This window comes from Thamnophis elegans, chromosome 13, assembly GCF_009769535.1.
Source record: "Thamnophis elegans isolate rThaEle1 chromosome 13, rThaEle1.pri, whole genome shotgun sequence".
Classification (NCBI taxonomy): domain Eukaryota; kingdom Metazoa; phylum Chordata; class Lepidosauria; order Squamata; family Colubridae; genus Thamnophis; species Thamnophis elegans.
The window spans coordinates 24,079,667-24,103,271 of NC_045553.1; the positions used below are offsets into that span (position 1 = coordinate 24,079,667).

At 40.7% G+C, this 23,605-nt stretch overlaps 1 protein-coding gene across 1 annotated transcript in view; it reads left to right on the top strand.

Moving 5' to 3' along the window:
• LOC116516835 (disintegrin and metalloproteinase domain-containing protein 2-like) overlaps positions 1-23,605 on the top strand; it is a 91,452-nt gene that overhangs the window by 41,253 nt on the left and 26,594 nt on the right. The window contains exons 17-23 of the mRNA XM_032229464.1: positions 430-510; positions 1,560-1,677; positions 2,112-2,271; positions 4,403-4,447; positions 13,657-13,735; positions 18,789-18,845; positions 20,149-20,220. Coding sequence (XP_032085355.1) covers positions 430-510; positions 1,560-1,677; positions 2,112-2,271; positions 4,403-4,447; positions 13,657-13,735; positions 18,789-18,845; positions 20,149-20,220 — 612 coding nt within the window. The remainder of the gene's footprint in view (positions 1-429; positions 511-1,559; positions 1,678-2,111; positions 2,272-4,402; positions 4,448-13,656; positions 13,736-18,788; positions 18,846-20,148; positions 20,221-23,605) is intronic.

A 23,605-nucleotide genomic window follows, 5' to 3' on the forward strand; every position in this document is an offset into this window, starting at 1 on the left:
AGGGCTGGGGGGGGGCAGCCCATTTTATGCTCATTTCTGCCCTCCCCAGCCCCCAGGAGCTCTCTGAAAGACTCCTAAAAGCTATGCATGGCCATTTTGGTGAAGTGGGCAGGGCTTTGGGAGGAAAAAATGCTGTATTCGATGTATAAGACACACACATACTTTCAGCCTCTTTTCTGAGGAAAAAAGGTGCGTCTTATACTTCAAAAAATATGGTAAGTATGTTTTTATGTATGTATATGACATTTATCCTTAACTTTTACTTTTTGTCTTTCTTAGGTTCTTATCATTAATCTTTGTTTCCTTCCTCCAACCACCTGTACCATTTCCCCCATATCAAATAATATTCTGTCGCTTCCTTTCCCTGAATTTCTTTGAAAAGCATTTTTTGTTTTAAAACCTGAAACAAAAAAATATTGTTCCTTGTAGATTTGCCTCAGACAAAAATGCGAAAGCTATGGCATTCTGAATTCTGATTGTGACTCTGCAAAAAAATGCTCAGGACATGGGGTAAGTAAAAAATAAATAAAGATCTCCCATGAATTAAAAAAAAAAGTTGGGGGGGGGGGAGATTTCTTTCTTGGGCCAAAAGTAGAGAAAGCATCTTGAAGGTAAAAAAAGCCCGTTTGGAGTTGGAGACCAGTTTGGCCTAGTACAGGGTGTCCAAATGGCGGCTAGTGGGCTGGATGCGTCACACACAGGCCACGGCCACCCCAGCTCTGCGAAGGGGGAAAACGTCGTGATACGTCACGTGAAGGCAATGAGACGCTCTGAATCTGACCCCCATGGCCTAGTGCGATGTTTCTCAACCTTGGACATGAGGATGCTACCATGAAAGTGGGAAAACAAGTTGTAAGTCAAAACTAGACATTTTTCAATGCCATTGTATCTTTGAATGGTCACTAAAGGAATAGTTGCAAGTTGAGGAATTCTATTCCATTCCACTCTACTCCATTCCATTTTCTTTCCATTCTTCATTTCATTCTTCTGTTCTCCTCCCTTCCCTTCCCTTCTCTTCTATTCTGATCTGTCTGGATCCATTCCATTCCATTCCATTTTCTTTTTATTCTTCATTCCATTATTCTATTCTGTTCTGATCCAATTTGTTCCGTTCTGTTCTGCTCCATTCCATTCCATATTCTATTCCATGCCATATTCTATTCCATTCCGTTCCATTCCATATTCTATTTTATTCCATATTCTATTCTGCTCTGTTCTGTTCTGATCCGTTCCGTTCCATTTCATTCCTTCTGTTTTGTTCTGTTCCGTTCCATATTCTGTTTTATTCCATTCCATTCCGATCTGTTCCATTCCATTCCATCATTTTGTTCTATTACATTTTATATTCCATTCCATTCCATATTCTATTCTGTTCTATTCCGATCTGTTCCATCCCATTTGGTTCCGTTCTGTTCCGTTCTGTTCCATTCATTCCATTCTTTTCCGTTCCATTCCACTGACAACTTTTCCCACTTGCCAAAAGCATCCTCCCATTTGGAAACACCCGACCGCAAGATTTAAATCCATCCAGATTTTCTCTTTTTTAACTGGTTTTTCAGGTATGTAACAACAAACATAACTGCCACTGCGATCCAGGTTGGGCTCCTCCAGACTGCCGGAAAAAAGGAAACCCTATGGGAGGAAGCATTGACAGCGGACTTCGCTATCTGGATTTGGGTCAGTCAGGGACGTTCTCCAGCCAAACCAATCAATCCAGCCCTTTGAATGATCAGAGGTCTGCCCCCATGTTTTAAAAAAAAAATTAGGACCCCAGGACACTGCAACGGTCATATATATAAGTTAGTTGCCAAGTGTCTGAATTCTAATCACTTGACCATGGGGATGTTTCCATGGTCATATATTTTGAAAAAAGACTCATAAGTCACATTTTCCAGGGCCGTTGTAACGGTGAACAGTTACTAAGTGAACTTGTTGTGGCTTGCTAGCGGCCAGTGGAGCTGGCAGCAGAATCGGACAGTGAGGAGGTTGGGGAGGAACATGGGCCAGTCCTGGAGTCTGGGGAAGGCTCTGATGAGGGTTCTGCCGTCTCCCTCTCCCTCTGTTGAGAGAGGGCTGCTCAATTTTGACACTGATGACCTCTTTCTATCTAGATATTGCAAAAAAGGCCAGGGAAGACACTATGCGGACATGGATCCTTCTTAGCATTTTCCTGTTCCTGCCCATTATTATCGGAAGCTCCCTGTTGGCTGTCAAATGGAAACGTATCAAAAAATCTTGCTTCGAAGATGATGAACTGGACGACGATTCCGAGTAAGTAGCTTGGAACTGGGTGAAGCCACAAGCTTCCCAAAGGGCCAGTAATTTGAAAAAGTAATTTGAGGTTTGCCACCAAATAACGTACGGGTGGCAGAGGCACCTGTAGGGAGGGTCAAAAAAAGTCAAGATGGCAGCCACAATGCACATAAAAAGGTTGGATTTATTTGGTGCAGTCCTCCCCCCCCAAATATCATGCAATGAATATATTGCTTTTCCAAGGATTTCTTTTCTGCTAAGTCTATATGGCAATGTTAAGAAAATTACGCAGTTTGAGCAATTTACCTTTTAGGTTGCATGATAGGTCAAAAATGCAAAATTAGCTTAAGGTGCTTTCAGGTTCCAAAAGGTTAAAGAAACAACCAAACACATACATGGTTTGAAAATGCAGTTTATCTCCTCTGGCACGAACTGACCAATAAAGCACTAAGGCAATGAATAAATTGTCAGAGCTGACATGTGGTGCTTCCCCCCACCTTTTATACTTTATTTGGTGATTAGCCTAAACTTCACCCCTCTTCGCACACACACTCATCACCTTGTGACTCAGAGTGAAAACTACCCGGCAATCAGTCATGGATTGTTCTCAGTCAGTTATTGTTCTCGGTGGAAACCACCCGGCAGTCAGTCATGTAGAGTTATGGAGAGTTTTCAGCTGGATTGCTTGTGGAGAAGGGAGATCCCCAGCTGGTAAGCACAATTCCTGGCAGATCCCACAGCTTCCCCTGCCCGAATGGCAGCTCCGGACCTGTGGGTTCACCAGAGCTGACAGGTGCATTGAAATGATGTCCTGTCCTCTTCAATAGCTGAATGGAACTGATGAACAAATCTGGCCTACATGTGTTTTTTAATTATCACCTCTTTTTTGGCCAATATTTCTACTGATTTGGGCTAAAAACCGGAAGACTGATGAAGCGGAATAAACAAAAATGGCATCTTAGCAGTCAGACTTACGTTTAGAATGACAGAATAATGTTTCTCAGGACATAGTCAACCCTAGGAATGGATTTTTAGAACTGAATTTACAGGTTTTTTTCATCCCAAGCTTTCTTCTGCTCCCTCCCCTGCATTCTAATGTAGAACGTTTAATATTCGCACCCAAACTGGTGTAACGGTTAAGGTGTCAGGCTAGAAACCAGGAGACTGTGAGTTCTAGTTCTACCTTATGCACAAAGCTACCTGGGTGTAGGGGTTGGCTGCTACCCATAGCTAATGTTATGGCAGGTTCGTATCTGCTACAATGTCCTACCTGTCAATGACTTCTTCAGCTCAACCGCAATAATACACGAGCGCACAATCGATACAAACTCAAGGTAAACAGCTCCAAACCCGATTGCAGAAAATACGACTTCAGCAACAGACTGGTCAATGCCTGGAATGCTCTACCTGTGGCTTCTTCCCCAAACCCCCAAACCTTTAACTCTCTACTATCGACCTCACCCCATTCCTAAGAGGTCTGCAAGGGGCATGCATAAGCGCACCAGCATGCCTACTGTCCCTGTCCTAATATTCCCTTGTATTCATATTCATTTCATGTATTCATAAACATGTCTATTACTTATATCTGTTATCTTATTCATGCTTGATGAAATAAAATAAATAAATAAAAATAAATAAAAAGGATTGTGCGGGGAAATTTAGAGTTGGCTTTGCTTTCTTCTGTGCCGAAATGAAGTAAACACTATAAAGTTTTGCTTTTGGGATTTCAAAGCTCCTGAAGATGCCTGCTTTTACTGGGTCCGTTAGTCGGACGGTTGACACAATGTTCTAAAAAGCCAACAGGAAGACTTCAAGTCAGTCACTCTCCACCTGGAGGAAGAAAACAATCCCAAAAAGATTGTCAAGAAAACTTCAGGGACATATTACAGTTGCTGAGATGACTTGACTTGTACCAACATGCCTACCTTCCCTGTCCTAATGTTCCCTTTTATTTGTATCCATTTCATGTATCCAAAACCATGTTTATTCTTATACACGTTATCTAATACATGCTTGATGAAATAAATAATAAAATAAACAAAAATACACTAAACATATTTTCAAAACAAGATCAGAAAAAACATGTTGGTTCACCTATACCAACGGTGTAACACTCTCTTAAATCATCTTGATTACTGTTGTTTTCCAGGTCTTATTCCAGATCAGAAGAGAGCAACACATCGGAAAAAACAAGGTAATCCTCTAGAAAGCTGAGGTGGGCAATCTTTTCCTGCAATCTAGAACCTCATTTTGCCTCTGGAAAAGTTGTGTTTATTTTGCAAGTGCAGCAGATGCTTTAGACAAAGCCTTTTTTTTCCCTATTCAGTTTTAATTCTAAAAAGTTAGAAATGAAGGACCTGGACTTTCTCCACTGCTTCTGGTAGAATTGGTATCTTGCTCTGAGAAATGCTCTGAGGTCTGCTACCACTTTGCCTTGCGTGCATGTGCACCAAAGGTGCACTTTGTGTGCATGCACAGCACAGGAGCTAAGAAGCCTTTTCTGAGTCTGCAAAGGTAAGTAGAACAGCAAGGGGTGGAGGAAACAGCTGTGTCGCGTGATTTAGATTCACTAGAAAGCAGGATCTCCTGCTTTCCAGCTAATATAAATCATGTGGCACAGCTGATTGTCGCAAAGCTGAGCCTTGGAACTTTTTTAAAGCATTTTTTTTTTTACTACCGTTGCACCTGAACTGGTAGTAAAAAAGTAAAAAAAGTTCTGATGATCAGCTGTGCGACAGTCAGCTGTGCCGTGTGATTTCTAGCAAATATAAATCGCGCGGCATAGCTGATGGTTGGACAGCTGACTACGGTATTTTTCAGGGTATCAGATGCACCAGAGTAATAAGATGCAAGATTTTAAAGAGGCAAATTAAAAAAAAAGTTTTTGCACTCTTCAGTCAAAAAAAAAGGGCATGCGTAGCCTTTAGGAGGCCTATAGAGTGCTCCTGGGGGCTGTGGGGGCAAAAACAAGCAAAATAATTCACTCATATTTGCCCGCCCCAGCCCCCAGGCGCTCTCTGGAAGCCTCCTCCATGGCCATTTTTGGGAAGGGGGCAGGGTTTCGGGAGGCCAAAAATACTGTATTCAATGTATAAGACACTCAGATTTTCACCCTCTTTTTTGAGGGAAAAAGGTGCATCTTATACTCCGAAAAATACGCTACTGGTTCGCCCTAACTGGTAGCATTTCACCCCTGATCTTGGAGGAGTTTTTATCGATCACCTTAAAAAGAGATGTGTTGTTTTTCAAAACAACAAAGCAAACAGTTATTGGATGGGTAATTCTCGTAATATTCTTTAACTAAGATTTACCTTTTCCTTTTAAGTTTCAGCTAAACAGATGTGATGTGAGCAGAGGAAGATTACACAGGAGCTTTCCACGGAAGAAAAGAGGACGCAAGATCACTGCACATTTATGTATACGCCATCTAATAAATCACGGTTTAAAGCACAAATGATTTACTTTCTAGTTTCCACTTTAGTACAGATCTGGGAATGGTGTGGTGGCCTAGAGGTGGTGCTCTCCCCTCACGATCAGGAGGCAGATATTTATCTCTCTCTCTGGGCACGCTGGGAATATATCTGCTGAACAAAACTCCGCATTGGCAACAGAAAGAGGATCCGGCCAGTAAATACTCAGCTGCATTCAAGTTGCCCTGACTCCACCCCGCACGGGTTTATGGGGTCGTTAAAAGAGTACGATGACTTTGGTAGGGATGTGTGTCACACACCTCAATTATTTTGGGGTCAACTGATCAGCTATAAAAGCCCACAGTACGATTGGTGCAGTGGCCTGGAGGCAGAGCTCTCGCCTCGCAATCAAGAGGCTTGTGAGTTCGATTCTCAGTAGAGGCAGATATTTTTCTCTCTGGGCACACTGGGAATATATCTGCTGGGGGAAAAAACTCTGCATTGGTGACAGGAAAAGCATCCAGCCAGAAAAACACAGCTCCGTTCATTTGTCCAGACTCCATCCTGCAAAGGATTATTAAAAGAGGATGATGATAAAAGCCCACAGTGCCAAAAGTCTGTAAGCATAGTGCATGTGTCTTTTTGCACAATTCATTTAGTGACCCTTGAAAGTTACAACGGCACTGAAGAAAGTGACTTAGGAACATTTTTCGCACTTATGACCACTGCAGTATCCCATGGTCATGTGATTAAAATTCAGATGCTTGGCAACTGACTCATTCTTACGACCATTGCTGTCTCCCAAGGTCCCCTGATCCCCTTTTGTGACCTTCGGACAAGTAAAATCAATGGGGAAGCCAGATTCAGTTAACAACCAGCTTACCAACTTAACGACGGCAACGATTCGCTTAAGAATTGAGGCAAGAAAGATTGGAAAATGGGGCAAAACCCGTTTAACAATTGTTTCACTTAGCCACAGAAACTTTGGGGCTCAAAGGTCAGAAGGTCGCAAAAGGGGACACTGCAATGGTCATACATATGAGTCAGTTGACAAGTGTCTGAATTTGGATCCGTGCAGTGGTTGGTGAAAAGTGTGAAAACAGTCGGAAGTAACTTTTCTAGTGCTGTTGTAATTTTGAACGGTCACTAAATGAACTGTTGTAAGTCGAGGACTACCTGTATGGCCTTTGGTGGGAATGGCCATGATATGTTGTCAATATATTCCAACAACCCCCCAAATGCGGGACCAGCATTAGGTTAATCTACTCAAAGGCCATTTTTCAAAAGGCAAATGTTTCCCCAGCCCCAAAGAAGTGGAAGTGGAGGAGGGGGAGGGCGGAAAAAGGGGAGGAAAAGGAGGAGAAGAAAAGGAAGGAGAGGAGGAGAAGGAGGGAGAGAAAGAACGTGGAAGTGGAGGAGGAGGAGAAGAGGAGAAGGGAGGATGAGGAGAAGGAGAGGCGAGAAAGGGTGAGCAGAAGGAGAAGAAAAAGGAAGGAGGAAAAGGAGAGGAGGAGGAAGGGAAGGAGAAGGAAGAGGGAGAAGGAGGATAAAGAGGAGAAGAAGGAGGAGGAGAGGAGGAAGGGGGAAGACAAGGAGAACAAAGGTAAGGAGGAGGGGGAGGAAGGGAAGAAGGGGAAGAGGGAGGAAGAGAAAGAGAACGAGGAGAAGGAGGAGAGGAGGGGCAGAGAAGAAGGAAGAAGGAAGGAGGAGGAGGAAAAGGAGGAGAAGAAGGAAGAAGGAGGAGGAAAAGTAGGAGGAGGAGGAAGGAGGAGGAGAAGGAGGAAGAGGAAAAGGAGGAAAAGAAGGGAGGAGGAGGAGGAAAAGGAGGAGGAGGAGAAGGAAGAAAGAGGAGGAGGAAAAACGTGGAGCCACATAGTTGGGCGCAAGAGGCTGACTTTCTAAACCGCTTCGAGAGCGCCGGAAAGCAGCGCGAAGCGGCATCTAAGTCGAAGGGCGCCGCTGTTCTCGCTCTGCCCAGCGCTCCTTTCGCTCTCCGCCTGCCTCTCCCGCTCCGGAGCGGCCCGACCGCAGCCGTGGAACTCCGGGGCGCAGACAGAAGCGTCTCCGGCGGCTGCCGCGGAGTTCTGGGCGCGAGGAAGCCGGGCGTTCGGGTTCCTCCGCACCCGTTAGCGGTTGCCCGTGGCCGCCGGCGCCGCCTGCCCGGGGCGCCCGCCATGGCTCTGCTGGCGCTGCTGCCCTTAGCCCTCCTTGCCGCCGCCTCCTTCGTGGCCCCGCAGGGTGAGTCCCCTGCGCTCCCCCAACCCCCGGGGTTGCGCTCCCCGAGCGCCGGGCGGAACCAGCTTTTGCCGACACACACACACACGCAGTGGGGGGGGGGATACCAAAAATTGCAATAAAATTTATATATATCAATTGATATATATCAATATATATCAAATTGATGTCTGTCTGTCTGTCTGTCTGCCTGCCTGCCTGCCTGCCTGCCTGCCTGCCTGCCTGCCTGCCTGCCTGCCTGCCTGCCTGCCTGCCTGCCTGCCTGCCTGCCTGCCTGCCTGCCTATCTATCTATCTATCTATCTATCTATCTATCTATCTATCTATCTATCTATCTATCTATCTATCTATCTATCTATCTCTACATCTTTATATATAGCATTTTTTGTCACCACCTCCTGTCCCCCCAACATCCATATTTTATGAACAAAGTGTAATCCAGATTTTTTTCTTGTACACCTTTTCATATACATCACCCATTTCCTATCCTATCTCGGGTTCTGTTTTCATCTCTATTATTATTTTCTTCCCACACTTTTTTATCTTAAACTTATTTTTTGGAGGGGCTTAATCCATAAACAATGTCACTAACCGCCCTTCATTTCTTATCTCTGACAATGACATCAACTCCATAGCTAAATATGTTTCTCAAATTCCCCATCCCACTGTTTTAACGTTTCATCTTCATCTCTTTAATTTAAATTGTCTTCAGAGTGAAACCAAATAGGAGGATTTTTCATTTCATTTGCTGGTCTGTTTTACTGGAAGCAATTTACATCATCAAATTCGATTCTTACATAAAAAACATTTCATTTAATAAATTATCCACAATTAATAATATTAATAATTATTCCCTTAGAAGGGACCTTAGGAAGGAAGGAAGGAAGGAGGGAGGGAGGGAGGGAGGGAGGGGAGGAAGGATGGATGGATGGATGGATGGATGGATGGATGGAAAGAGAATAGCAGAATAACAGGTGGAAGGGGCCTTATAGGTCATCTAGTCCAACCCCCCCCCCCAGCTCAAGCAGGAGACCCTGCACTATTTCTGACAAAGTGTTGAGTGGCAGGTCTGGATCTCTGCAGTGGCTGGGCTCAGCTGGCTCAAGTGGGGAGGGAGGCTTTAGGACCCTGGTAACAATCAGAGGTTATTGTGGTGGGGGTGGGGGTCATCAGCGGCTTCTTCTTTTTAAATATTTTTTTATTTTTTATTTTCAAAACAGACACAACATATCCTTCTTTACATGTTGTAGAAAGTGTATTAGTTGGTTACTTTCGTGCATCTCTTCCACAGTCAACAAACATAATTCATATTAACTCAAGTATTTTAACTCGGATATTTATACATGTTACCATCATCATATCTCCATTTTCATTTGACTATAATTGTTTAAACGTCCTTCATCATAAAATATACCAAGGTTTAAAACATAACCACATACTGGCCTTTCATTTACTATTTCTAAAATCCTCCATTAACATTGAATCCTTATGTCCTATTCTAGCTAAGCATCCATAATATTTAATAACAAAATTTTCTAATCCTCCTTTCCAAATCACTGTTTACAATTTGCATCCAGTTTCCTTATGTTATACCCATATCTATGTATATGTTGTTATCCTCATCCCTCCTTTATTTAACTATATCCTGTATCATAACATTTTCCCCCTAATAATCAAAACTTTAACTGTATCTAACTTAGTTCTTTCTTGATTAACCTTTATATATAATCCAAAGTGATTTCTAATCTTTCTTTCATGGGTACTATTATATTAGTAATATTCATATCAAAATTATTACTCATCATGATACTACACATTGGTAACACTATCAGTTATTTATTTAACTATATCTATTGTCACTAAATTTCACTAAGTTTAACTAGTTTTAAATTATACTCTTCCATCTATCAATCTGTATCTTTCCAATAGCAAAACAGTCTCATATCTTCTGCCATTTGTGGTGTCAGTCCTCTAATCATCTCTTAATCAACTTTGTATGGACTCCTCTTAGCAACTCTTGTTTATAAAATCTCTCATGTAATCTCAATGCCCTTCTTCTGTTTCCTTAATCAGCTTCTCTTAGTAGATAACACTACTCAGTAGTGATATGAATGATATTGTTAATAAAATTTCTCTCTTTAAATCCATATATTCTTTTGTTTTTTCTTCTTCAGTATCTTGCCATCTGGGGTAAATTTCCCCTCCATTTAATTCCTCTTTCAGTATTCCACTCTTTCCCTTTTCAGAGACAAACCAATCACCATAATATCAGCAAATTTAATTTCTTTATCTTCATTTTCCACCTCGATTTTTTGGGTTGTAACCACCATGTTTTCCACTTGATAAACATCCTCAACTTCTTTATATTTTGCCTTTAGATGCTCTAAATCTTCCAGCTTCTTCTCTATCCTCTCATATGTATTTGATAATTTCTGTATTTCTGAGAATATCTTTTGCAGACTTAAGGTTTCTTTCTGCTGCTGAAATTGTGCCATTATCAGCTTGGAAGGTTAATAAATTTAAGCATAGATTCACAATAATATTTGTTTTCACTTTTCTCTGGTTAAAGATATACTTCAAAGGGACATCTGTATGCTTTCCTCCTATCACTCTCTATAACCAAGTAGTGAGACCTTGTAGTGCAGCATCTTCTTATGGGTGCAGTGAGGATGCCACCCCTGAAATGAGGCTTCCAGCTAGCTTGGACAGATGGGATGAAAACACTACCTTTCCTCCTCCGCCTCCTCCTCCTCCTCCTCCTCTTCTATAATAGAGGAATAGAATTCTTTATTGGCCAAGTGTGATTGGACACACAAGGAAGTTGTCTTTGGTACATAAGCTCATCAATAGTACATAAAGAAAAATAAAAATGAATACATTCCCAAGATCATAAAATACAACCACGTAGTGATAGTCGTAGGGCACAAAGTAAGCATCAGGAAACAATCAATATCAATATAAAATCATAAGGATACAAGCAACAAAGTTAGTCATGCAGTCACAAGTGGGAGGAGGTGGGTGATAGGAACGATGAGAAGATTAATAGTAATAGTAATGCAGACAGTGTAGTAGTTTGACAGTGGTGAGGGAATTATTATTGAGTTGGAAGAGATTACTTGTTCTCACTTGCAGGAAATTTCTCCTTAGTTCTAGCTTAGATTGCTCCTTGATATGTTCCATCTGTTATTTCTGGTCTTGCCCCAGGTGGGGTGGTGGTGGTGGTGGTGGTTCTTCTTATTCTTGTCTTCTTCTTCTTCTTTCTTCTTCTTCTTCTCTCTTTCTTCTTCTTCTTCTTCCTTCTTCTTCTCCCCTCCTCCTCCTCCTCCCTTCCTCCTCCTCCTCCTCCTCTCTCCTCCCCCCCTCCTGCTCCTCCTGCTCCTCCTCTCTCCCCTCCTCCTCCCCACCACCTCCTCCTCCTGGTTTCCTTACACTTGACAATCATGTCACCAGTGGTGGCAAATGCAAAATGTCCACAGTACAACGAACACATTTTTTTTTAAAAAAGGGGGAATGTAGTCATGGAAAAGTAACTCTAAAACGCAAGTTGTACAAACAATTCCCAAGGTCTCCAGAAGTTGTGAATGCTCCAACACTGGAAGTTTTTTAAGAGGAGATTGGATAACCATTTGTCTGAAATGTACATAGGGTTTCCTGCCTAAGCAGGAGGATGGACTAGAAGACCTCCAAGGTCCCTTCCAACTCCTATCCTATCCTATCCTATCCTATCCTATATTCTGTTCTGTTCTGTTCTATTCTGTTCTATTCTGTTCTATTCTGTTCTATTCTGTTCTGTTCTGTTCTATTCTATTCTATTCTATTCTATGTTCTGTTCTGTTCTATGTTCTGTTCTGTTCTATGTTCTGTTCTATTCTATCTATGTTCTGTTCTGTTCTGTTTTATTCTATGTTCTGTTCTGCTCAGTTCTGTTCTATTTATTCTATTCTATATTCTGTTCTGTTCTATTCTATATTTGAGGTCTTTTAATGGACATTTATCATTGCTGTAATTTTGCCCATCCATTTGCTGCTGGCCAGCCATGGATTGATTACCATTGGCAATTTGCTTGATTAGTAATGGAAATTTGGGGGTCAGTTGTGGTTGTAAGTCTAAAACTACCTCAATACATGATTGTGAGAGTCTTTCTCCTGCCTAGGGTCTCAGCGGTCATTTCTGCAGGTAATTATTCCTCAGAGGAATCCAGATCACGTCACTGGAATAAGGTATTTCTACGGATTTTTTTTACCTGGTCTGTTGTCCATGTTGCTAACTCACCTTTTAATCTGTCCAACCTTGATTTTTTTAGCCCCAAAGCAAAAAATACTGGAAGAAAACACACACCTGGCTGAAAAATATGATAATCTTAGTTGCTCTTCTCTGAACCGCTTCCAAAGGATCCTCTGCATTCCAGTTGTAATACCTGAATCTGGCGGTTGGTTAAAGGCCAAAAGGAGAAAGTCAAATGGGGTGGGTGGGGTGGGTGGTAGGCATGGCAACCCATCCACTTATCTATAGTGACCGACACACTCATAAATCAGGGCTGCAATGGATTATAGGCTATTGATTGGTAGTGTTATTCATATTTGTTTGGGAGTTGTAGTGAGCTCCTCCAAGGTGCTGATGCTATTTGCTCTCTGTAGATAGACAATCCCTAGTTGGCTCTCGCCTGGCCAAGATAAATACTGGTAATTATATCAAGCTTTCGCCCTAGATTTGGGTGATATAATACTGAAAATATGATCAGCCTGTTCAGTGATCTATTTTCCCCAAAACATTCTTAATTCAACAACCACACTCAGCTCAACAACCAAATAGAGAGACCACCAAGGACCCCTGCCCCCCCCAGTTTCTTAATTCTTTATAAACAAGTAAAGCTTTCATGTATGGCCATGCCATTTTTTTTTAAAATGTAAGGATGCTATTCTCTGCTTTTTAAGATGTTTTCCTCAAGTGAACGATGACTGGAATAGATCAGAGTGGAAAAAAGGATCCATAGTGTATTTTCTTTTAAAAATCCTCCGAATATTTATTTATTTAATTTGCTAAACATGTATGAAATAACAGGGATAAGTATAAACATGGACATGATGAGCACAGGAAATGGATACGAATAAATGGGGACAGTAGGACAGGGATGGTAGGCATGCTGGTGCTCTTATGCATGCCCCCTTTATGGACCTTTTAGGAATGGGGTGAGACAGTTTGAGACTGAAGCTGTGGGGGTTTGAGGATGTAACAACGGAGTCAGGTAGAGCATTCCAGGCACTGACCACTCTGTGGCTGAAGTCGTATTTTCTTCAATTGAGTTTGGAGCGGTTTACCTTGAGTTTCTATCGATTGTTTGCCTATGTATTATTGTGATTGAAGATGAAATAGTCATTGACAGGTAGTCATGCCAATATGTCATATTACCAGCCTCACCTCAGATTTAACATAGTCAAGGAATGGAACAAGAATACCACTAAAACCTATTACGAATAAAGCAACGACAATAATATCACAAATCCTTTTGGCTGTTTCAGGAGAGGATGGCATTTGATATGAACATAGAAGGGGAATCCTTTTCAATCTATCTGAAGCAACAGTGAGTAAGGGAATCACTGGGAAATCACTTCTCATTCTCAGTCCAGCCTTATCATCTTTGATTTGTTTATTTATTTGTGTTCTAATTCCATATATCTGTTGGGTTGTGTATCATGTAATGTGTCTTTTCTCTCTCACCTCTCTTGTCTGGATCTGGTTCTGTCTGCTTTTTTTTGTAGAGCCTTTGTGTCCAATTATTTCAGAGTTTATACATACAACAAAGATGGCATACCAATATCCTTTGTCCCTTCCAATCAGGTAAGATTTCTCTGAGATGGGAATTAAGTTTTTAATTGGATGATTGTTTGATTCCACTAATCCACCGATTCAGAAAAGCTGTCCCTTGATGATTTGAGTTTTAATTAATTGGCCAATCATCACCAGAGATGCTTTAGTCCAGGGGTCAGCAAACTTAACATTCAAGAGCCACAAAGGTCCTAATTGGAAGCCCCTCATTCAATTCTGGAGCTCACCGGAAGTCTGGTTCCCCCACCATAGAGTCTTCTCCTAGCACAGCATCCTCTACCTGACCTAATTGAAAGTCCTATCAATTGTGGAGCCGACCGGCAAAAGGGAGCCACAGCAGATGGATGAAAGAGCCACATGTGACTCCAGAGCCGCAGACTGCTGACCCCTGCATTAGTCTATTTTATTGGGACAATGTTAAAAAAAGAAAGAAATTTTAGAACACAGCACAAAACCAAAAGTAAGAAAAAAGCTCTCCAACAAGCAAAAAAACAATAAACCAAGCTAAACGTATGCTTTTTAGGAAGTCCTCGACTTGCAACGGTTCATGTAGTGACCTGACCATTCAAAGCCACTGAGACTTAGGATCCATTTTTCACACTTATAACTGTTGCAGCATTTCCCACGCTCATGTGATCAAAATTCCAACACTTGGCAGCTGACTCATATTTATGATGGTTGCACTGTCCCGGGGTCATGTGATCTCCTTTTGGCACATTCTGACAGATAATGGGGAAGCTGTGTGACTTAACAACCCCAGTGATTCACTTAACAACAGTGGCAAGAAAGGTTGTACAATGGGGCAAAGTTCACTTAACAACTGTCTTGCTTAGCAACAGAAACCTTGGGATCAGTTGGGGTTGTAAGCCGAGGACCTGTACATTCAAAAACCCATCAAATGAACAACTGAACGTTTTTAATGTGGTGAATAATTTTTCAGCTGTCGAAAGTTCCAGAGGTCTTTAAACTTGGCAACTTTAAGACTTGTGGACTTCAGCTCCCAGAATTCTCCAGCCAGCATAGCTTAACTCTCTTGTAATCCCTTCCTCTGCAATCTTTCCACTTAGATCAGAGGTCTTCAAATTTGGCAACTTTAAGGCTGTGGACTTCAACTCCCAGTATTCTCCAGCCAGCATAGTTTAACTCTCTTGTAATCCCTTCCTCTGCAATCTTTCCACTTAGATCAGAGGTCTTCAAATTTGGCAACTTTAAGGCTGGTGGACTTCAACTCCCAGTATTCTGGGAGTGACTTCAACTCCCAGTATTCTGGGAGTTGACTTCAACTCCCAGTATTCTGGGAGTTGAAGTCCATAATTCTTAAAGTTGCCAAGTTTGGGACCCCTGGTCAAAACTGTAAAATGAGCTATAAGATGTGACTAATATGCTTCCAAATGTCCTCCTTCAGTAATGTGTGTTAGAGATACCATTCTTTCTTTTTTTTGTCTTACTCCTCTCTGGTACGAGATGTCCGTCGTTAAACAGAAACCCTCTTGTTTATTCGTTTTCAGCGGGATTGCTATTATCAAGGCTATGTAGATGGCCACACAGATTCGATTGTGATGCTCAGTTCCTGCTCTGGGCTCAGGTGAGGTCAGGTAATTTACCTGAGACATGGAACCGAATCTAGCTAATCAGACCTACCTTATCGTGTTGGGTGAATCCAACCTCTGTGATTAGGTTGCACACCATTGTTTCTCAGCAGCTCCAAGGTGCATGGACTTCAACCCCAGAATACCCATGCAGTAAAATAAGGTATACTTTACCACAGTTTACAAGGCCAGAAAATGGGGTTGAATCAACCACGATTCCAATAACTCTGGTTGCCACATTATAGCAAAGGACCCTTATTATTATTTTAGCTTAGGCCCAACAAAATAATGCCTAGTTTTTTTTATTTTATTTTTGTTTTGTTTTGCTTTGCTTTGCTTTATATTATATTTTATTATTTATTTTATTATTTTATTATTTATTTTATTATTTTATTATTTTATTTTTTATTATTTTATTATATTTATATTATTTATTATTTTATTATTTTTATTTTTATTATTTTTTATTTTTATTATTTTATTATTTTATTATTTATTATTTTATTATTTATTATTTTTTATTTTTTATTTTATTATTTTATTATTTTATTATTTATTATTTTATTATTTATTATTTATTAGTTTTATTATTTATTATTTTATATGTTATTATTTTATTATTTTATTATTTTAGTATTTGATATTTTTTTATTTTATTATTTTATTATTTTTTTTTTATATTTTATTATTTTTATTATTTTATTATTTTTATTTTTTTTTTTTATTATTTATTATTATATTTTATCTTATTTTATTTTTCATTTATTATTTTTTTATTTCACTTCACTTTACATTTTATTTATTATATTTATTTTATTTTATTATTTATTTTATTTTTTATTATTTATTTTATTTTATTATTTATTTCAGTTCACTTCACTTCACTACATTTATTATTTATTTATTTATTTTTTATTATTTATTTTATTTATTTATTATTATTTATTTATTTTATTATTTATTTATTTTTTTTATATTATTTTATTATATTTATTTATTTTATTATTATTTATTTTATTTATTTATTTTTTATTTTATTTTATTATTTATTTTATTTTATTTTTTATTTATTTTTTTTTATTTTTTTATTTCAGTTCACTTCACTTCACATTACATTTATTTATTTTATTATTTATTATTTTATTTTTTTATTTATTTATTTATTTTTTATTTATTTTATTTTATTTATTATTTATTTATTTTATTTGATTTATTTTATTATTTATTTTATTTTATTTATTATTTATTTTATTGTATTTTATTATTTATTATTTTATTTATTTTATATTTATTTTATTTTATTTCTTATTTATTTTATTTTATTTTATTATTTATTTTATTTTATTTTATATTTTATTTCAGGTTCACTTCACTTCACATTCATTTTATTATTTATTTTATTTTATAAACATTTATATAGCTGCCCATCTTATATATGCTCTAGGCAGCTAGCATTACACCCTCAGACAGAATTCCAACCATCTGCTAAAGCAGGGCCTGTGCGCCAGATCCAACCAGCAGGGCGCTTAGATCCGGTCCATGGGCCTGCCCTGGAAAACGCGAAGGACCAGCTCGCGGTGATGTGGCCTTCAATGGAATCGAGTTTGACACTAAAGGCCTAACGGCTCATCTTTTCAAATGTATTTCCCCTTCTTAAAAACAAAGCAAAATAATAAGCTTGGTAATGATGTTTTATTTGTTTTAAATTTATTTATCCTTTTTCTGCCGTCAGCGGGCTGATACAGATTCAGAATGCCAGCTATGGAATTGAGCCAATCGAGTCAGCCTCTGGTTTCCACCATCTTGTTTTTTCGGATAAATTACAATGAGACGGGCCTTCAGTTTTCGAAGCAGAATTATTCCATTAAATGGACCACCATGGCGATTTCAAGAAAGACCCAACACAACCTGTGAGCACCAACATGTCTTGACTAAGACCAACATGTTTTGCATAACCCAGTTTGTATAAGGGAGTAGAGTTAGTTTAAGTTTTAGAGCAGAGGTCTCCCAAACTTGGCAACTTTAAGACTTGTGGCCTTCAACTCCCAGAATTCTCAGCCAGCATATTTACTCTGTTGTAATCCCTTCCTCTGCAATCTCTCCACTTAGATCAGAGGTCTTCCAACTTGGCAACTTTAAGACTTGTGGACTATTCTGGGAGTTGAAGTCCACAAGTCTTAAAGTTGCCAAGTCTGAAGACCTCTGATCTAAGTGGAGAGATTGCAGAGGAAGGGATTACAAGAGAGTAAATTATGCTGGCTGGAGAATTCTGGGAGTTGAAGGCCACAAGTCTTAGAGGTGCCAGGTTTGGGACCCCTGTTTTAGAGTAACCTCTCTATTAAACATCTGCTGTCCATTTCCTGAAACTGGACAAAGAGAGTTAACAGAGAGTTAAATCTATCCTTCGGATACCAGCAGAGATGAACTCCTAGAGCGGTCTTATAAAAAAATGGAAGCCTTCTAGAAACTCCATCTTGGATGGTTCTATTTTCGCATATCCCTCGCATCTCCGGACGAGATAGAAGAAAGGCAGAAGCGGTGGGCAATCGGTATAGACCTCCCTATTGCAAGGGGAAAAGCTACTTTCATTGGACAGCCTCCTCTCTGAATACGTAATATGGGTATCCCAATTTAACCCCTGGCTAGATCAGCCACACATCTCATATATTGTGGTGACACAGTGGTTAGAATGCAGCATTGCAGGCTAACTCTGCCCATTGCCAGCAGTTCGATCTTGGACTGGCTCAAGCGTTTGACTCAGACTTCCATCCTTCCGAGGTTGGTAAAATGAGGATGTCAGGTTTCCTAAAAATGCCCTAATTGATTCATTAGCCTCGAGCCAAGTTTCAATACAAAACTAGTCATTTATTAGGAGCTCCATAAGGCAAGGTCTTTTTCGTAGTCAGATCTAAGCTTTGTTGAGTTATAGTTGAACTTTACCCCTGTTCCTTCCCTCCCCTCAGTCTGTGTCATAAATAACATTCCCCAATGAGGTGCATCCCTCCCAAGCCTGCTGCAGTAATCTGAGATCTGACTTTAGCCGAAAAGTATACGTGGAATGCGCTTCCCCCCTTTTCTCACTATGACAGAAGACCCAGATTATTGAGGGCAATATGCTGACATTTGTAAACCGCTTAAAGAGGGCTGTAAAGCACTGTGAAGTGGATATAAGTCTAAGTGTTATTGCTATCGTCCTTCCTTCCTTCCTTCCTTCCTTCCTTCCTTCCTTCCTTCCTTCCTTCCTTCCTTCCTTCCTTCCTTCCTTCCTATTTGACCTCACAAGTTTTTTTGGAGTGCTCTTTGACTCACTTGCCTGATCTCACTACTTTCTAGGCAGAGTTTAATTACCCCTTTCTTCTCCTAGGCAGTGAGTCAAACCTGGTGAAATCGCTAGTGTGTAAAAGCGGATGGCTAGTCATGAAGTCCTCCACTAATAACATATCTTAAACTTTCTTTCTTCCCTTGAATGAAAACAGATTAACTTCTCCATCCTCAAATTTGTGGAGATGCACGTGGTCGTGTCCAAATCTCTGGTAAGCGTATTTTGTTGGCTCTGCTCACTAGGAATATTGTCTAAAAATGCTTCAAAACCTGGAGTTGAACGGAATAGGGATAGCGATACTATAAAATCCATTGTGTCTCCATTATCATCATCTTATTTTAACAACCCCATAATCCCTTTGCGGGGTGCTGAATGGAGCAAGCAGAGTGTTTTAATGGCCGGATGCCCTTCTTGTCACCACTGTGGAGTTTTGTACACCAGATATATTCTCATTGTGCCTGAAGAGAGAATAATCTGCCTCTACCTAGGATCGAATTCACAGATTTCCTGATTGTGAGGCGAGAGCTCCACCTTTAGGCCACCATACCACACCTCTCCTTCATATAGCCCTTGTTACAATTAATTTTAAAAACTGGGAAATTCATTTTCCTGATTAGTCAATAATTTTTCTATCCAACTTTCCTTTAATTCTTCTAAACCTATTTACCTGTAAGAATATTCCTTTTGAACACATCTGTCTCAATGCACATTTGTGGTAAAGTTGGTGCTGGAAATATTCTGGTGGATTAACGCAAATCTTAAAGGCAGGGGAAAAAACCCACAACGGATTCCCCCTCCCCTCCCCTTCCCTCCCCTCCTCCTCCTGCTTCTGCTCCTGCTCTCCTTCTCATTCCCCTTCTCTTCCTCCTCCTTCTTCTTCTCATCTTGCTTCTCCTACCCCTGCTCCTTCTTCTTCTTTTCCTCCTGCTCCTTCTGCTTCTCCTTCCTCCTTCGCCTCTTCTGCTCTCTCCTGCTCTTCCTCCTGCTCCTTCTTCTTCCATATCCATTATCATATGTTGGCGATCATGTTGCCGATCCAATTTTTATCGACAGCTGCACAAAGGTGCTGCCGAGATTTGTCCCAACCGCCTGGACCTTCAATCTTGCCTTCAATCTTTCCCTGGAGGATGAAGTGACCATATTTTTCCGTGTGTCTGATCACATGTCCGAAATATTCTAACTTTCGCTTTTTGATGGTTTGATGATTCCCAGGCGGCTTCCCATGCATCAGTGCATAATGTAAAATCTCATCAGTCATATTCTTCAGTTAGTCATTCCAGCTACTGCTGACCAGAATGAAAATTGTTTTGCTTCTGACTGTACCATACAGTCAGAAGGAACAGAAACAAAAAGTGTTTCAGTGTGGTGGTGGTGGTGGGTTTTTTTTTGCAGACTTATTCTTTCAAATGTACACTTTGAAGCATGAACTGCCTTCAGCGAGTTTTTTAAAACACTGTAAAGCTGATACTTACTGATTAATAAAGAAATGAGTCTTTTTTCCCCTTCTTTTGCAGTATGATTATATGGGTTCCAATGAAGACATTGTGACGGGGAAGATCATGCAGCTTATGAACTTCATCAATACTGTGAGTTGTTCCTTTTTGTGGGCTTACAATCTCTACACCAGCCCTGCTAGAATGCCTTGATCCTGTTTAGGCTCCCAAAAGGCTCTTATATAATATTCTATTCTTCCTCTTAAATAATAACTTTGGCAACCTAATTGCATCCTGGCTTCAAGCAGCATCAGTAAAACAGGGAGGAGGGACTCCTAGTCACATTTCCTCTTCCTTCCTTCCTTCCTTCCTTCCTTCCTTTCCTTCCTTCCTTCCTTCCTTCCTTCCTTCCTTCTTTCTTTCCTGCCCTTCCCTCCCTCCCCTCCCTCCCTTTCTTCCCCTTCTCCCTCCCTCCTGCCTCCCTCCCCCTCCCCTCCCTTCCTTCTTCTCTCCTTTCTTCCTCCCTCCCTCCCTTCCCCCTTCCCCACCCTCCCTCTTTCCTTCCTTCCTTCCTTCCTTCCTTCCTTCCTTCCTTCTTCCCTTCCCTTCCTTCCTTCTTCCTCCCCTCCCTCCCTCCCTCCCTCCCTCCCTCTTCCCTTCTCCCTCCCCCTCCCTCCCTTTTTCCCTTCCCTCCCTCCCTCCCTCCCTCCCTCCCTCCCTTCAAGGTGCCAAACACACACAATACTCCTTCCTCCCCCCACTGTCCCACCAATAAAAATCAGTTACAATTGTCACCCAGCTACCTGGCTAGTTTTAATCTCTAAGGCAAGACTCAAACTCACTGTCTCCTGGTGATTAGCCCAAGGTTATAGAGCCTGCTTTCATGCTTAAGATGGGACTAGAACTCACTGTCCCCTGGTGATTGGCCTAAATCGCCCAATTGGCTTTCCACGCTTAAGGTGGGACTAGAACTCACTGTCACCTGCTGATTGGCCCAAAGTCACCCAATTGGCTTTCATGCTTAAGGTGGGACTAGAGCTCACTGTCTCCTGTTGATTGGCCCAAAGACACCTAATTGCCTTTCATGCTTAGATGGGACTAGAACTCACTGTCTCCTGCTGATTGGCCCAAAGTCACCCAATGGCTTTCATGCTTAAGGTGGGACTAGAACTCACTGTCCTCCTGGTGATTGGCGCAAAGACAGCCAATTGCCTTTCATGCTTAAGGTGGGACTAGAACTCACTGTCTCCTACTGATTTGCTCAAAGACACCCAATTGGCTTTCGTGCCTAAAGTGGGAACTAGAACTCACCATCTCCTGGTGATTGGCCCAAAGTCACCCAGCTTCTAACCCATAGACCAAACTGACTGCCCAGTTTTTCTAGGTTTGGTACTGCATATGCTTTGAATCTGGGCATGAGCCACTCCTGAATTGATGCTTGCTCCCATTTCCAGATGTTTTACAAGCTGAACATGAAGCTTATCTTGTCCTCGTTAGAATTATGGTGAACAAAGATAAAATTTCAACCACGGGCAGCGCTGACGTGTTGCTGGAGCGGTTCTGAACTGGAAAAATGAACACCTCGCTCTGCGGCCTCATGACATGGCTTTCTTATTTGTGTAAGCAACAGTTCTCCCTGTGAAAGAAAGAAAGTGTTGGTAGTGGTGGGATTCAAATAATTTACCAACTGGTTCTCTGCCCTAACGACCAGCTGGGTAGGCGTGGCTCGGTGGTCATGTGACCATGTGGGCATGACCAACTTAACATCACTCAGGATGATGGGCGTTTCGCCTTAGTTGTTATGATGTAATGAGGGTTAAGTGGAGAGGCAGGTTCTGTAAGCAGGGCAATAAAGATGAAGCTAGAAACAATACCAGAATATTTCCTTCCTTACAGGATTAGCTCTGTAAAGTGTAAAAAAAAACCAAAATGAGATTCTTCTCTCCCCCCCTCTCTCCTATCATCTGTTTAATTTCTATCTATCTATTTTCTATCTGTCTGTCTGTCTGTCTGTCTCTGTATCTCTCTCTCTATTACATGCTGCCATTCGCACCTACGTATCTATATATCTCATCTATAATCTATAATCTATAGCTATCTATCATCTATCTATGTATCTATGTATCTATCTATCATCTATCTATCTATCTAATCTATCTATCTATCTATCTATCTATCTATCTATCTATCTATCTATCTATCATCTATCTATCTATCTATCTATCTATCTATCTATCTATCTACTATCTATATATCTATCATCTATCTATATATCTATCTATCTATCTATCTATCTATCTATCTATCTATCTATCTATCTATCTTCTATGAAAAAAGAAGAAAAGCAGTAAACAGATTGAGCTAAACATTACACTAATCCTCAAATCCTTCTCTTAACCATCTGTTATTATATTTAGCACGTAGAAAGGCCAAAAACCGGTTTCCAGTCTCTTGTAAAGCTGTCTGGCCCCATTATCTCTAATCAAAGCAGTTAATTTCATCAACTCCGCTAATTCAGTCAATTTCAAAATCCATTCTTCAGCAGTCAGCATCTCTTTTTCTTTCCAGCGTTTGACCAGTACAACCCTCTGTTCTAAGCAATTTCTATTCTTCCTTTCAGTTATAGGAACCAGGCTGATTCAGTGGGGTCAACATTTGCCAAAAAGATGTGCTCTAAAACCCAGTTCTGCTGGAATTGCTATGGAAGATAGGCTGATACGGCTCATTGTTATTATTCACCACTTCTTGGTTCTGTTTGCAAACCCACTGTCAGATTTGTTGAGAAGGTATAGTTTATTAGAAGTCAAACGTATTGTAGCAATGCAAAGCCAGAACTGAGAATCACATGCCCAAATCCCCAAGTTTAACTCTCCCCCACCCTCCAACCCCTACTACCTCCCATCACCCTCTCCTGGGCAACCAATAAGATTCAAGAAAGATGCTTTCATAACACCAGTCCAGGCACAGTTTGGTATGCAGCTGGTATGCGGATGACCTTGAAGCAGCATTTCAAGGAGATACAGCAGTTACTTTCTATTTCCCCCCCAAGCCTTCCCTGTTACATTTCCCTTTCAGTTTTCCTCAAGCCTCTCCAGTTACATTTCCGCCCCTCCACTGCCCATAGTTCACAGCAGTTTGTCACCTAATAGTAGCGACAGCACCAGCAAACATAAGGTGGCAGCTGACACCCCCTTCATCAGATCAGTTCATAAATTTGCAGCTACGTTCTCACAATTGCCCTAAGCTTGATGGATGTTAGCCTTGGTACTTTTGCAGATGACTTCATGGTGAAAACCATGCCTATTTGGTTGCTTAGTTAGACAGTTAAGGATACTGTCTAAACTGCTTAGTTAGACAGTTTAAGGATACTGTCTGTCCCCAGAAATGATTAATCAGTCCTAATTTAATCTATCGCACAGCACCTGCCTGGAAATTGTTATTTTTTGATAGTTTAGGGTGGGGGCTTAAATCCAGCCTGTGGGACCAGCCTAGAAATATCAAAGACAGCCTGTGGTGCCTCTGACAGCCAAAACAGGCC